General features: G+C 38.0%; 1 protein-coding gene across 9 annotated transcripts in view; it reads right to left on the bottom strand.

The window, feature by feature from the left end:
- Positions 1–5,197: 5,197 nt before the first annotated feature.
- The window catches only part of PLGRKT (plasminogen receptor with a C-terminal lysine), a 61,748-nt gene continuing 53,153 nt past the window's right edge, over positions 5,198–13,792 (bottom strand). For 7 of the 9 annotated variants that reach the window (XM_019934798.3, XM_019934802.3, XM_019934797.3 and 4 more), the window contains 3 exons: positions 9,982–10,112; positions 9,300–9,409; positions 5,198–5,853 (listed from right to left, as the gene is read on the bottom strand). In XM_019934798.3, the coding sequence (XP_019790357.1) occupies positions 5,732–5,853; positions 9,300–9,409; positions 9,982–10,112 (363 nt within the window). In that variant the 3' untranslated portion in view covers positions 5,198–5,731. Of the gene's footprint in view, positions 5,854–9,299; positions 9,410–9,976; positions 10,113–10,470; positions 10,755–13,792 lie in introns of those variants that run through there. The other 2 variants (XM_019934803.3, XR_012332505.1) reach the window with 2 other exon arrangements.

Below are 13,792 nucleotides of genomic sequence, written 5' to 3'. Positions count from 1 at the left end.
CACATACATTCAATAGCTGAGTCCTTACAGTTTTTTGAAACCTTCAAGCTATGATAGATCTCTGATTGTCAGTCTTCCATGGGACTTAACTTCATTTGGGCACATTCTTAACTCTGTTCTCCTAACACCAAATGAAATGCCAAAACGAACTTGGGTTCAGGGTCTGTCTGTCCCTCATGTCCAGGCAGGGCAGAAAACACCCACAAAGTGCCGCTGACCATAGATGAAGTCCTCCAAAAAAAAACCTGGTAAACTGAGGTTAGCATTGCATCATTCAACCCTGTGACACTTGTGGATTAAGAAATTGTATACCAAAAATGTCATCCAAACCTCAGACTCAGCAATACTACTGAGTCGTTATCAGTGGGGTACAGATTTCCATTTGCTTTTATCTGTGGTCATGATGAATTTGTGCTGCCCCAGGCACACTTCTTACTGTCTTCCAAGTAGCCAGAGGAACAAGTTAGCACAGCAAAATAAACTGGCCTGTGAGGTGATCCCATGGGTGACTTTGGTCCCTGGGGGGCTCAGCTCCCCCAAACAAGCTAGTAACTGAACCCTGGCAGCCATTCTTGAGCTGTTTACTGTGAAAGGCATTTGAGTCAGCTCTATTCCTTCATGATACTACACTTCCTTGGTCCTATTCTTATTTTCTAGGCCTTTCTCACTTCCCCTTCTCTGCCCCTGGCCATTCTGGGCTTCCTGATGCACCTGTAGCCCAAGTACTGCTCCAACCTTCATAAACTCCAAGACTGACACAAAGTTACTGTAGAAAAATCATCAGAGATGCTAAATAGTTAGCCCTGAATGTTAGAAACAACTCTCTACAAATTGACAGTGGGTAGTATGCAGGGTATTCCTGAAATCTCCTGTAGGCATCCACAAGACCAAACCTAAGGAAACATTTCCAACCCTCATGCAAAACAGACACACTCGAAGGCCAAGAGAAACCACACCGCCTGAGTTACAGGCTTTATTTAAAAATATTTTCTCAAAAAAAATTAATATTAAAAAAAATATTTTCTCAGTAAGAGTTTGTTCCTTTCCCAGAATAATGGAGCACAATAGGTTCTGGCAAGGGTCTCTAGAATATCCCATTTGAACATGTGAATATTAAAATTGTTGAAGTCTATAAAAATGTTTTCAATTTCTTATTGCTCATATTCCTATTACATTGTTGTAGATTATTTTTGCAATCTGAGTCTGATTCCTCCCCATCCTCTTCTAACTCATGCCCTTTTAACCTCACTTTAGGACACTTTCTAAGGCTCTGAGACTGAGCATATGTGACAGTTTTTAAAAATTATTTCTGATTTTGACTTTGTCATTGTCCTCTTAGAGTCAGGCAGCATGTTGCATTGGAAAAACTCCTGCCAGTGATACCAAACACCAAAGTTCTAGTACAAACTACCATTACCAGATGTGAAACTTTAGGTAAATCACTAAGGGCCTCCATTTTCTCAACAGTAAAAATGGGGACTTAGACTAGACCACTTCTAAGGGGCTTCCCTCCCTCTTTAACATCTTGACAATAATTTCAGTATTTGTCATTAAAACTGTTTTGAGTAGATTTGGGACACTGCTATAATCTTTACAAAGTGCAGTTAAGTACTGCACCACTAAGGACCATTCAACATTACCCCCAAACACAAACTGAATTGGGTGGAACACCATATAAACTTTATTTATTTGTAATTTTAGTCCCCAGTTGTCTCATTTAAATATGAATTTAAAACATTCAAAACACTTAGGTACTGTGATGTCATAAATTGCATTTTTAATATTACAATATTATTTACTATTGTAAAGTGATTTCCAAAAAGGGTCATTCTACTGTAGAGAATTTCTGGACCCGTATTTATTTCCTTTAAACTATGACAACCTCCACATACACTAAGAGAGTCTCTGTGTTGCTTTAGTTGAACCAACAATGTTTGGGGAGAAATGGGTAGCCACATGGACTGAAGATGAGATTTTTTTCCCCCCAACTTTGTTCCTAATCACTGACAAAGACACTGGATGAGGCTACCATTATTTTAATCTCTAAATCTTTGCTCATAATCAGACAATAGTTTCTCATCCTTCTCCTTATACACTTTCTGAGAATAATTTCCTTATTCTTCTTGTAATATCACAAAACTTTGTGGTTATAAGCTAGCTGAACAAAGACCCTATCAGGCTCAGTATTTGGAAATGTCAGATGTCTAGTTGTTAATCAGGGCTTATTATTAATGCAAGTTTTAATTAACATAAATGACTAAGGAACAGCTTAAGAATCAGGGCATAAATGTTTGTCTTTTCAATTAAATGATACTGTAAATAATAAATTAGGGGGAAAGCTTTGGATAATCAGTAATACCAAAGACAATTGGGATATATTTTAATATAGTCGAGTTGCAAAGCCATTAGTTAATAGCTCTGCTTTGATTTTTGCCTCACCACACAATTGGGAGCAAACAGAAGTGTGAGTATGTGCATGTGTTTAGCAGAGGCTGTATTCAGTAACAATTATTAACTCACGGTCAATGCCAAGAAGCCAAGACAAATGAATGGCCTGGTGGTTCAGAGGGGTCTCAGGGCCTGGATATGTTTCACAGCAACACAAATCCCATGTAAGTTATTTAGCCAGTCAACCCTTGCAGGGGACTCAAACCCACTCTTGGTAAGCCCTGGCTAGACTATGTCAGGAATATTTGGACAGCATGATTGAACTTAAGGGGAAAGAAAGACTTACAATTCCAGATTCTGACATGGTCTACAAACCAATGCTAGATATTAGATATCCAGTAGACTACCAGTATGCCTCCCAATCACTTCTTTCCCATGTTCTCCAGAGGCCCCAGATAATCCATGTGGATTAAATGAAAGGAAATCACCTTCTCCCTCTACAACCTCAAACTGGTTTCCTAGTCCTGTTATTATTCCTTTTCATTTTCCTGAATCCATCCCCAAAGCCACGCCTTAGCCATATTTGGGCCCTGGTGAATGCTCAGGTGGACCATTGCAGCAACTGATTGGGCGCTGGGATCTTCCCCCTGCAATGGACTAATCCCGATCCCAATTCAGATTCTTTCACACCCATCACCCTGAAGATAGAGTGCAAACTATAGAGTGTTACACCCAAGGTCCTTCAGGAGTTGAGCTGTGCCTCCAGGCTCACTTCTTAAAAAGTACCCCATGTAAGGAACCTCTTGCTCGCGGCAAACTGAACAACCAGCAGCTGATCCCCGGACTTGACACACATGGACGTGCCTTTAATCAGTCTTCTGACCTTCCTCTTCACTTTCTTATCTTCCTGGAGAAATTCAGTGGATCCTTCAAGATCTGGCCCAAGTTCTCTACAGCTTTTTTTTTTTTTTTTTTTTACATCTTTATTGGAGTATAATTGCTTTCCAATGGTTAGTTTCTACTTTATAACAAAGTGAATCAGTTATACATATACATATGTTCCCATATCTCTTCCCTCTTGCGTCTCCCTCCCTCCCACCCCTCTAGGTGGTCACAAAGCACCGAGCTGATCTCCCTGTGCTATGCGGCTGCTTCCCACTAGCTATCTATTTTACATTTGGTAGTGTATATATGTCCATGCCACTCTCTCACTTTGTCACAGCTTACCCTTCCCCCTCCCCATATCCTCAAGTCCATTCTCTAGTAGGTCTGTGTCTTTATCCCTGTCTTACCCCTAGGTTCTTTATGACTTTTTTTTTCTTAAATTTCATATATATGTGTTAGCATACGGTATTTGTCTTTCTGACTTACTTCACTCTGTATGACAGACTCTAGGTCCATCCACCTTTAATTGTTTCAAAACCGCATCTTGCTATGCTTGAGGGTAGTGGCCATTATATTCATAATTGTTTCCCCCCTTCAGATTTCATCTTCCACTATTCTCTCTGGCCTTCTTTCTATTCTCTGGCCATGCCAAGTCTCAGAGCTTTTCCTCTGGCTCTTCCCTTTGCCTAGAGATCTCTTCCCTGTCCCCATATGTGCTCTTCACAGGACTGCCTCATTCAAGTCTTAGCTCAAATGTCACCTCTGCAGAGAGGCAGTCCCTACTGTCCCACATCTAAAGTAGCCTCCCCCAATATTCTTCTAATCATTCTTTTATTATCCTGTTTGCATTTGTCTCCATCAGAAATGAACTTGTTTATCTTCATGTTTATTTGTTCTCTCCCCAGCTCTCCCACTCCTCACTAGAACATATTTATCTGCCTAAGATATAGCAACCTTGTCTATGCATTCACTCATGTAGCCCCAGTGCCTACAACAGTGGCTGACACATAGCAGGTATTAATAAATATCTTTGGAATTAGTGTATGTAGGGTTTGCAACTGTAGGAATGGATATAAATAGGATTATTTTATGAGTATAGGTTTCCTGGTGAGTGGAAATAAAAAGGTGGACATCCTAATCAACCTTCCCCTCCTTCCCACTTCTCTAGAAACTGTGCCCTGAGTCATTATTTGAATGTTTTTACCTTTTGTCTTTCACAATTGTCTTTGCATGTCAAGAATGCATTAAGGCATAACTTTTTCAAGACCTTTTAGAGTATAGACTCTGGAGCCAAACCATTTAGGGTTATGTCCCAGTTATGTCTGTGTATGACCTTAGGCAAGCAATTCAATCTCTTTATGCCACAGTTTCCACATCTATAAAAATGATGGGGGGCTTCCCTGGTGGCGCAGTGGTTGAGAGTCCGCCTGCCGATGCAGGGGACAGGGGTTTGTGCCCCGGTCCGGGAGGATCCCGCGTGCCGCGGAGCGGCTGGGCCCGTGAGCCATGGCCGCTGAGCCTGCGCGTCCGGAGCCTGTGCTCCGCAACGGGAGAGGCCACAACAGTGAGAGGCCCGCGTACCACAAAAAAAAAAAAAAAAGAAAAAAAAAATGATGGGGGCTTCCCTGGTGGTACAGTGGTTAAGAATCTGCCAATGCAGGGGTCACGGGTCCGGGAAGATCCCACATTGCTGCAGAGCAACTAAGCCCATGCACCACAACTACTGAGCCTGCATTCTAGAGCCCACAAGCCAAAACTACTGAGCCCTCATGCCACAACTACTGAAGCCCGCGCGCCTAGAGCCTGTGCTCCGCAACAAGAGAAGCCACTGCGATGAGAAGCCCATGCACCACAACGAAGAGTAAGTAGCCCCTGCTCACCACAACTAGAGAAAGTCCGTGCACAGCAATGAAGACCCAACGCAGCCAAAAATAAATAAATTTATTAAAAAAAAAATGATGCCTGCCTCATTGGATTGTTGGGATAATTACAAGAATATGTGCAAAACAATCAGACAATGGCCATAGCAAGTGCAATATACATGTTAATCATTAATATTAGTTGTTTTCTATCATGTGGAGACAGGACACAATTGAGAAATCCAAATAAAAGCAGTATCTGTGGGAGATTACTGTGATGGGGCAAGTGTGTGCAACAGAGAAATGAGAACAACAGAACTTTTGCTTCCAGAAACTCAAAAAAATATAGTTTATTAATTTTACATTTAGATGTTTGTGATACACACACATATAGAGGAAATCTGAAAGTAGAGTACCTCCATGATTTTGTGTTGAATGTTATACATTTTATTTTAAAATAATTTAACAAAGTTCATCTTAAATTTTATTATTTTAAAATAAAAACCATTATATCAAAATCTCAAGCATTTAAAAAATTGTAAAGGCCATGATTCAAGTCAACAATTGTGTATTTTGAGATTTGGTGGGTAAACATGATTTCATTTGTCTATGAAGAATTTACTCTGTTCCCTTCTTGCCTTTTCAAGGTTTTCAAAAGTGATCATTCCTTTTGGCAGCTGCAACTTACTCTTTTCTGTTTCCAGTATGTTCTCGGCTTCACCTTAAATAAAGTACAGAAATGTGCAAGGTGACAAAGGGGTCATCAGCATTTTGTGAGAAGACCTACTTGTTGTGTTCCACTGACATGCTGTAACACTGTGTGGAGGCATGCCCCCAGATCTCACAGTTACATATTTCACCCACTGTCCCCAGTGAAGTGACCTCCCAAAGGAAACACAGTAATGAATTCTGAAGATTCATAAAGAGATAAATCAGATGCCAGAGACTTTGACAGAAGACAGCATTTTAAAATGTAGAAGAGAAAGAATACCAAGTACTATTTTTTTTCCTTGAAGGAAAGTCAGGATGAAAACATCCTGACTTTCCTTCAGGGAAAAAAAAATAGTACTTGGTATTCTTTAGTTATAAAGAATACTATTAGTTGTGTTAGGATAACTATTAGTTGTGTTAGGAGGGGTTTAAGGTGGTGAAACCCCATATCGTTCTTCTTGTTGCCCCTTATTATATCATAAGTGATGTGAGAAGAAAATAAAGTTTACTAAAAAACTCTAATTTTTCAGGAAAGCTAATCTTTGACTTGAAACTACTTATAAATACCCCAAATAATATTAAATGTTCTTTAGTCCATATATACATACATACACACACATATACACATTTTTATAAACAATTCCTCTTAAATAATAGCTAGTAATTTCTTGGGCACAGTGACATTTGCCAACTTTTATTGTTGAAGACTAGCGAAATTCTGAAAAACTATAATATATGTTGTTGACATTCCATAAACTTTCCTTGGGAATAAAGGCAGTTGTTTTCTTGAAGTATTCCTCTTTTAATGCACAATTAATTTATACTCCAAACCCAACAGGGCAGGCTACAATTTGCAAATTATCACAGCATTCCAACAATCTGCAAACATTTTTTTTTCTCAATCTTAAATAGTAAGTAAAAATCATTATAAAATTGTATGTAATTGGGCAGGCTATTGATGGACAGACTAGATGTTTCCATGAGAGAGTGCCTTCCATATGGCAGATTCTTAGTATATGTTTACAGAATGGCTGATAATAAAGTCAATTAAACAGGAAGTATATATCTTGGGGTCATCTCTAGTTAACAGGGCTATATATTATAAACTAAACTTTTTAATACGGTAAATTTCCCGGTGGATTCTAAAGTTTTATTTTATTTTTTTTAAACAGGAAATTTCCACAACATTCCTTGGAAGTTAAATTTTTATATTCTATATAGACTCTGATGGAACTGTAATAAAATTACTTCCCAATTATACAATCAAAATATTCCTAGAAAATAAATTTGCCCTCCATTAGTAATACATTCAAGTGAATGCTGTATAATAGAGTTGAGATTTCTTAATACTACATACTAACTTTTATGAGGGACTGAGAACTCTAATGTTCTTATAAACAGTGAGACATAGTTGAGCTCAGACTAATGAATTCTTAAGCAAATGAGTAACATGAACCTGAGCAGGTTATTGAAATGAGTTTTAACATAAGTAAATCAGTTTTGTACAGTTAGTTTCCAGCTTAAAATGGAATTGTACTCCAAAAGTTAATTTGTAGATCAGTGTTTTAGAACTCAGAATACATTTTCCCACAGTAATATATGCTATAAATAAATTTCTAGGCCATCAGCAAAACACTGTTTAGCCCACAATATAGCTGAACTATGATACCAATAATGTCTGACCCCAAAGGACATTTTAACATAGTTTCTATGTGGAAAATGTACTTCTATTTTCAAATGGGAATTTTTAAGAACATATAATTCCTCCATTTCCCTAAGTCTGTGCATGAAATGTTCTACTGCCTACTCCCAATACCTGCACCTTCTCCTTTCCCATACTAAACCAGTCCCCACAGAGCCTCAGGGATAGTGATGCGCCTATAGCCCAGGAGAGAACAGGATGGCAAAAATGAAGGCTTGGGAAAGCACTGTTTCCAGCATGCTCTGGGTTGAAGGCTTGAGGATTAGGGAAATAGGGATCCTCATGAGAGGTGTGTAGTGGTGGGAATTTGGAAGACATGGATATCCGAGACTAATGGGAAACTCTGTCTTCTTGGGACAGGAATGGCATCTGTGGCAGCAGTGCTATTTTCTAGGGCAATAAAAGCCAGAGTTCAGTGGGAGCAGTACGGTACTGGTGAAAATTTAACAACCAGCTTTCCAGAACAAAAACAAATGTATGTAAGTTTATTATGTACATAAGTTTATTATAAATTTTACTTCTATGAAATATATGTAGCATACAATTTATAAATGATAATAACATGTACAGTACCCTTTATCATAAATTCTATATAGCAAATTGATCCTCAAAGAATGTTTTTATTGATTTTTGCTGAACTCTTTTATCCATAGCTCACCTAAGCAGTTGATGAGAAAGTATAATTTCAACATGAATGATGGTCGGTGTTTTCATTTACGTTAATGAGTAGGACAAAAGTGAAACAGTGATATTGTGGACTTTGTTGAATCAGATAACAGTTTTTAAATATTAGGACATTCCCTGAATTTTTTATGCTATTCACAACATAATGGATATGGACACAACACACTTTTAAGACTAATATACATCATTAACATTTTCTTCATCATTTTCTTAAGTCTAGACCACGGGTTGGCAGACTTTCTTAAAGGGCCAGATAGTAAATATTTTAGGCTTGTGGGGACTTGCATATCTGTTGCAGTGACTTGGCTCTGTCATGGAAATGGAAAAGCAGAAATGAATGGGTATGTCTGTGTTCCAATAAAACTTTATTTTCAAAAATAGGTGGCCATCCTGCAGACCATAGTTTGTCAGCCCCTGATCTAGACAATCAACAAAATAGTAAGTCAAGCCTTGATTTGGTATTTGTAGATTTCCATGGTGTAAATACTCCCACCATGACCACCTTCAAGCTGACATACCAATGGGATGTCACTGAAGTCAGAGTTGTATCTGTATTTTATTGTGTCTATATATTGTATCTGCATTGCCACCATACAGATACAGTAGATATACATAACTTAAAAGAATAGATATACATAACTTAAGAGTACAGATATTTGTAAAATAATTAGAAACTAAGTTCTGATTATTATTGTTTTTAATATAATTTAATATTATGTATTTTCTGTAATTTATTTAATTGTAAGTTTATATAATTTTAAAAAAAATTTTATTGGCATATAGCTGATTTACAATGTTGTGTTAGTTTATATAATTTAATTTTTAATAATGACTGTGTTTAACAACCAGCTTACAAAATTCCTGAACATTTGACGGTTGGTTCTTGTGAGCTGGTATGAGGTGACTCCAGCATACCACTATGTGAGAGGGGGCAGAAATATCGGTCATTGGTAGCTCAGGGAGAGTCTTGTCAGAATTTTCATAAGTCAAGGGGGTGTGAGGAGTGGATCCTGGAACCAGAAAATGAATCAGAAATTGAGACTCTGGTCTAAGACTTATCAAAGACTTACCTTTCATTCTTTGTATAAGGGTCCCGTAGCCCATGTCATACTGGTAGGCAAGGACAAAGCCTAATGGAACGATAGGGAAGACGAAGGCAGGCTTCTTCTTTTTAATTGCTCTGATTCAAGAACAAAAAAGAATGAATATCAAGGAATAACCTGTAAATAAATATCTTTGTACTTGATGAAAGGAAATAATTTATCTGCTTTTGGGAAGAATATCCTCCATTTCAGAAGTTACTTAATTCTTCTATGGAAATAGGATTTGCTTACCCATAATCCCTCAGCAGATTCTGCAGTTCTTGGGTAGGGTCTATGATTTGTTCATCTTTATTTGATGTTGAGGCTCAGATTACTCATTTTAAAAATATTTAAGTATTGATATCTATCCCTTAGGGACTGTGGAGATGAATTTGTAGAGACTTCCTTCTGTCTTGGTGCAAAGTCAGTCCTCTCTCTTACTTATAAAATGGAGAAAAGTACAGAAGAAATCTAAGAAACTAAAGGAAGAATTAACTATTACTATCCTGGTTCTACAGAGTTACCGCCAAGGACTAAGCTATCAGGGTTACTTTGTTCGCCTATACGTGTACTATTTGGATCAAAGTCCTATCTTGGCCAACTTAATAATATGATCATGGCAGAGACAAAAAGAAGTAGAAGAAAATTTTAAAGTAAGTAGCAAATATACCCAGCTGTTAAAGAGATGGCTGCAATGCCAAAAAAAGTTCCAAAATATTTGAGGAATTCCCGAGACCAAGCAATCTGCATAGCCATTTGTCTTTCTCTCGTTTCATTCTGCATCATTAGCTGCCTTTCCAGCTGAGGACAAAACAAAAGACAAAGTGTGGTTATTCATCTTTTGAATCCGAGCACAGAGTTAATAATCTGCTTTTCTAGTGGATTTTCTTTCTTCAGTAGCTTTAATTCATGTTTTTTCTTTTTTTAATCTCAAGAGACTTTGACTAAAGTCCTTCTGGACTGCTATCCCCAACTGTAATCTTGGCAGTGAAATCTGGAATATATATGGAATAAGTATGATATTCTTCTTCAGCTCTTGTATGCATGTAGTCTGGAACGTTTATCCAAGCCCAAAATATATGTTCAGCTTACTATATGAAATGTGAGAAAAATATCTATGTGCCTTTAAATACAGAAACACTTTATTGGCCTTAATTACCGTTTGCACTGAAATCATTTTGTCTTCCAAAACCATCCAACTCCACACTGAAATTCATTTGAAGTATTGGGTCCATATTGCATCATAATATGATGGTAGAGGGGTATTATTTTGAGATATCAATAGAGATTTTTCTTTGCCACATTTTTCTTGTTGCCTCAAGTCCTTCACCACTTTAGTCAGTGCCTTTCACTGCCTTAGAACAGAAAGCAGATACAGCACAGAACACAGGAGACTGTATTTCTGAATGGATTTTTTAGAAAATACATAGGAGAAGCAACAGTCTGAAAGCCCAAGCCCATTATTTTGAAAGAGTTAGATTCTTGAGAGAGAAAAGAGCTCTTTTTAAATTCTCAAATCTTGGCACTGTGTATCATTAGCAAAGCCTAGAGGATAGCAAGCATATAAACCATAGTGTGAGAGGAATGAGTAATAATGTGACTCAATTTTCCTTCCATGCCTTCTTTCTCCTGTGGGAAGGGACTGGAAGAGGAGAATGAGATTTTATGAAAAAAGATGGGGCTTGGTTCCGTGACCCCTCGTGGGGGTTGAAGCCCCAGGGGATGTGATGGATTTTGAATTTGAGAATCCTCAGACAGAGAGCACTTGTAGTTCTGCCTCCTGTCAAGAATTCTGGGAAGGGGCATCTGTCCGCCTGCCGATGCAGGGGACACGGGTTTGTGCCCCGGTCCGGGAAGATCCCACACGCCGCGGAGCGGCTGGGCCCGTGAGCCATGGCCGCTGAGCCTGCGCGCCCGGAGCCTGTGCTCCGCAACGGGAGAGGCCACAACAGTGAGAGGCTCACGTACCGCAAAAAAAAAAAAGAAAAAAAAAAAAAAAAAAGAATAAAAGTAAAGTAAAGCAGAAATGGTTGCAGAGCAGATCTAGGCTTATAGAAGAAGGCCTGAGAGAGGCCACCCCAGTCTCCCTCAGTTGCCAAGGGTTGTGGATAAAGTCTGCAAGGTTCCCAGGTCAACCTGGATAGGGTCATAGAAGGTAGCTGATAATTGAAAGCATGTGGCTTACCAGAGAGTCACCAAAGCCTAGGGCCCACGAACCCAATAATAGACACTTGGGTAAAAACTAAGGCTATTCAGAAACTCTGAATACCCTAACTTTACTTATCTATAAATCTGAAACTATTCTAAAATTTAAGTTTATTTTTTTAAATGGTTATAAACAAATCTTATATTCTAGGTCTCTACTCTCTACCAATAAGAATAGAAGCAATCATCTCCATATATCAGAGAAACTGTGAAAATCAGCTAGACTATATCTGCAATAAACTAAGTCTAGAGTTGAAAAAAATCCATGCAGACCCTCTCTTTCATGGGCAAAAAATCCTGATGAAGGACATCATTGAGTTATAATGCTAATTATCAATTAAAACTTTATTAATTACCACATACTTTATAAAATTGTATTTAAAGTCACAGGTCTAAGTCCAAATACATTTTAAAATTCAAATTAATTAATAAATTTTATCACCAAACTTTTTCAATAGCCATAAAGGGATAATTACATTAATGTAATTATTAATTTACCAGTAATAGGCATTATTTAACTAAATGTACATTCATTTTCACCCTTCTTCCCCAAATATTGACGCTAATAACAAGAGCAAAAGAGAACATGTACAGTAAGTTTCTGTAACAGTCTTTAACCCAAATCATAAATATAAAATTCTTTATCCTATTTTAAAAGAATTTTACACCTTTTTATAATAATTATTTTCCTATCTCTGTTACTTTTGATACTGCTTTATAGGACAATTTGAAATTAAAATGTTCCTCATTATGACTTCAGACTAAGATGATTTTACAGGCTTAGCTGGTACTAGTTTAACAATTACAGAGCCACAATTAATTTTAAAGAGAATATAATAAAAGGGAGCTAGCTTATTAAAAATTATTGTTCAGGGCGCAGTGGTTAAGAATCCGCCTTCCAATGCAGGGGACATGGGTTCGATCCCAGGTCCAGGAAGATCCCACATGCCACAAGAGCAACTAAGCCCGTGCACCACAATTACTGAGCCTGTGCTCTAGAGCCCGCAAGCCACAACTACTGAGCCCGCGTGCCACAACTGCTGAAGCCTGCGTGCCTAGAGCCTGAAGCTCACACACCTAGAGCCCGTGCTCTGCCACAAGAGAAGCCACCGCAATGCGAAGCCCGCGCACTGCAACCAAGAGTAGCCCCCACTCGCTGCAACTAGAGAAAGCCTGAGCGCAGCAGCAAAAACCCAACGCAGCTAAAAGTAAATAATAAATGAATTAATTTAAAAAATCATCATAGCGTTTCTTTAAAAAAAAAATCATTGTTCATAGTAGGAGAAACCACATTCTGACCACCTTCATAAAACTGTTACATCCACTCTTTCTTGTGTATTTTAACTCTTCAGATTTTTTTGTTTAAAAAATATTAAGGGCAGCCACAAAATTACTGACCTCAGTAATTTGTCAATCTTTTGAGTCTCAGAAGGGGCAACTATGTAAAAATCCACAGACCATTTAATACGTTTCCCTTTAATACAATCTTAAAATGATTAAATTTCATGTGGACACATAAAACATTTTCACAGCACAAAAAAGGCAATGACATTGTCCTATAAATTATCTTCATTGTAGTTTTAATTTTTTATTAATTAGAGCCTTTCCTATTTTTGGGAAATAATTAGGCCAACCTTGAAAAAAATCCGTATACTTCTGTGTTTTTAGTTTCCAACAGTCTTTTAACTTATGCATAATATATTCACATGTAATAGAAAAGATGTCTTTTTATTTGCTTAACTGGACAATGCCAAAAAGCTATTCTGCATGTTTTGTCACAAAAGAGATTTTATTTTATCGGAAATGAATATTTTATATTTGTCTATGCCTTTTTTAAATTAACAGAGACATTATTGATACCTTCTAAACTAAAAGCAAAATCAGAATTTCAGGTAAACAAACCATAAAGATCATTAAAATAAAGCAACCATAATGAAAGCTGTGACAAGTGGCATTTAAGTTTAACTTGCTCTACAGATGTTTTAAATGTTCAACATCCAGTAAGTAGTTTGGGAAGAATCTGGAACGGGAAATGAATAACAAATTGAAGCTTTTTAAAAATAAATCCAGGGTTTCCCTGGTGGCGCAGTGGTTGAGAGTCTGCCTGCCAATGCAGGGGACACGGATTCGAACCCTGGTCTGGGAAGGTCCCACATGCTGCGGAGCAAGTAGGCCCGTGAGCCACAACTACTGAGCCTGCGTGTCTGGAGCCTGTGCTCTGCAACAAGAGAGGCCTGCGCACTGCGATGAAGAGTGGCCCCAGGTCGCCGCAACTA

Source organism: Tursiops truncatus, chromosome 6, assembly GCF_011762595.2.
Source record: "Tursiops truncatus isolate mTurTru1 chromosome 6, mTurTru1.mat.Y, whole genome shotgun sequence".
Classification (NCBI taxonomy): domain Eukaryota; kingdom Metazoa; phylum Chordata; class Mammalia; order Artiodactyla; family Delphinidae; genus Tursiops; species Tursiops truncatus.
This window is presented reverse-complemented; position numbering and strand designations above follow the sequence as displayed.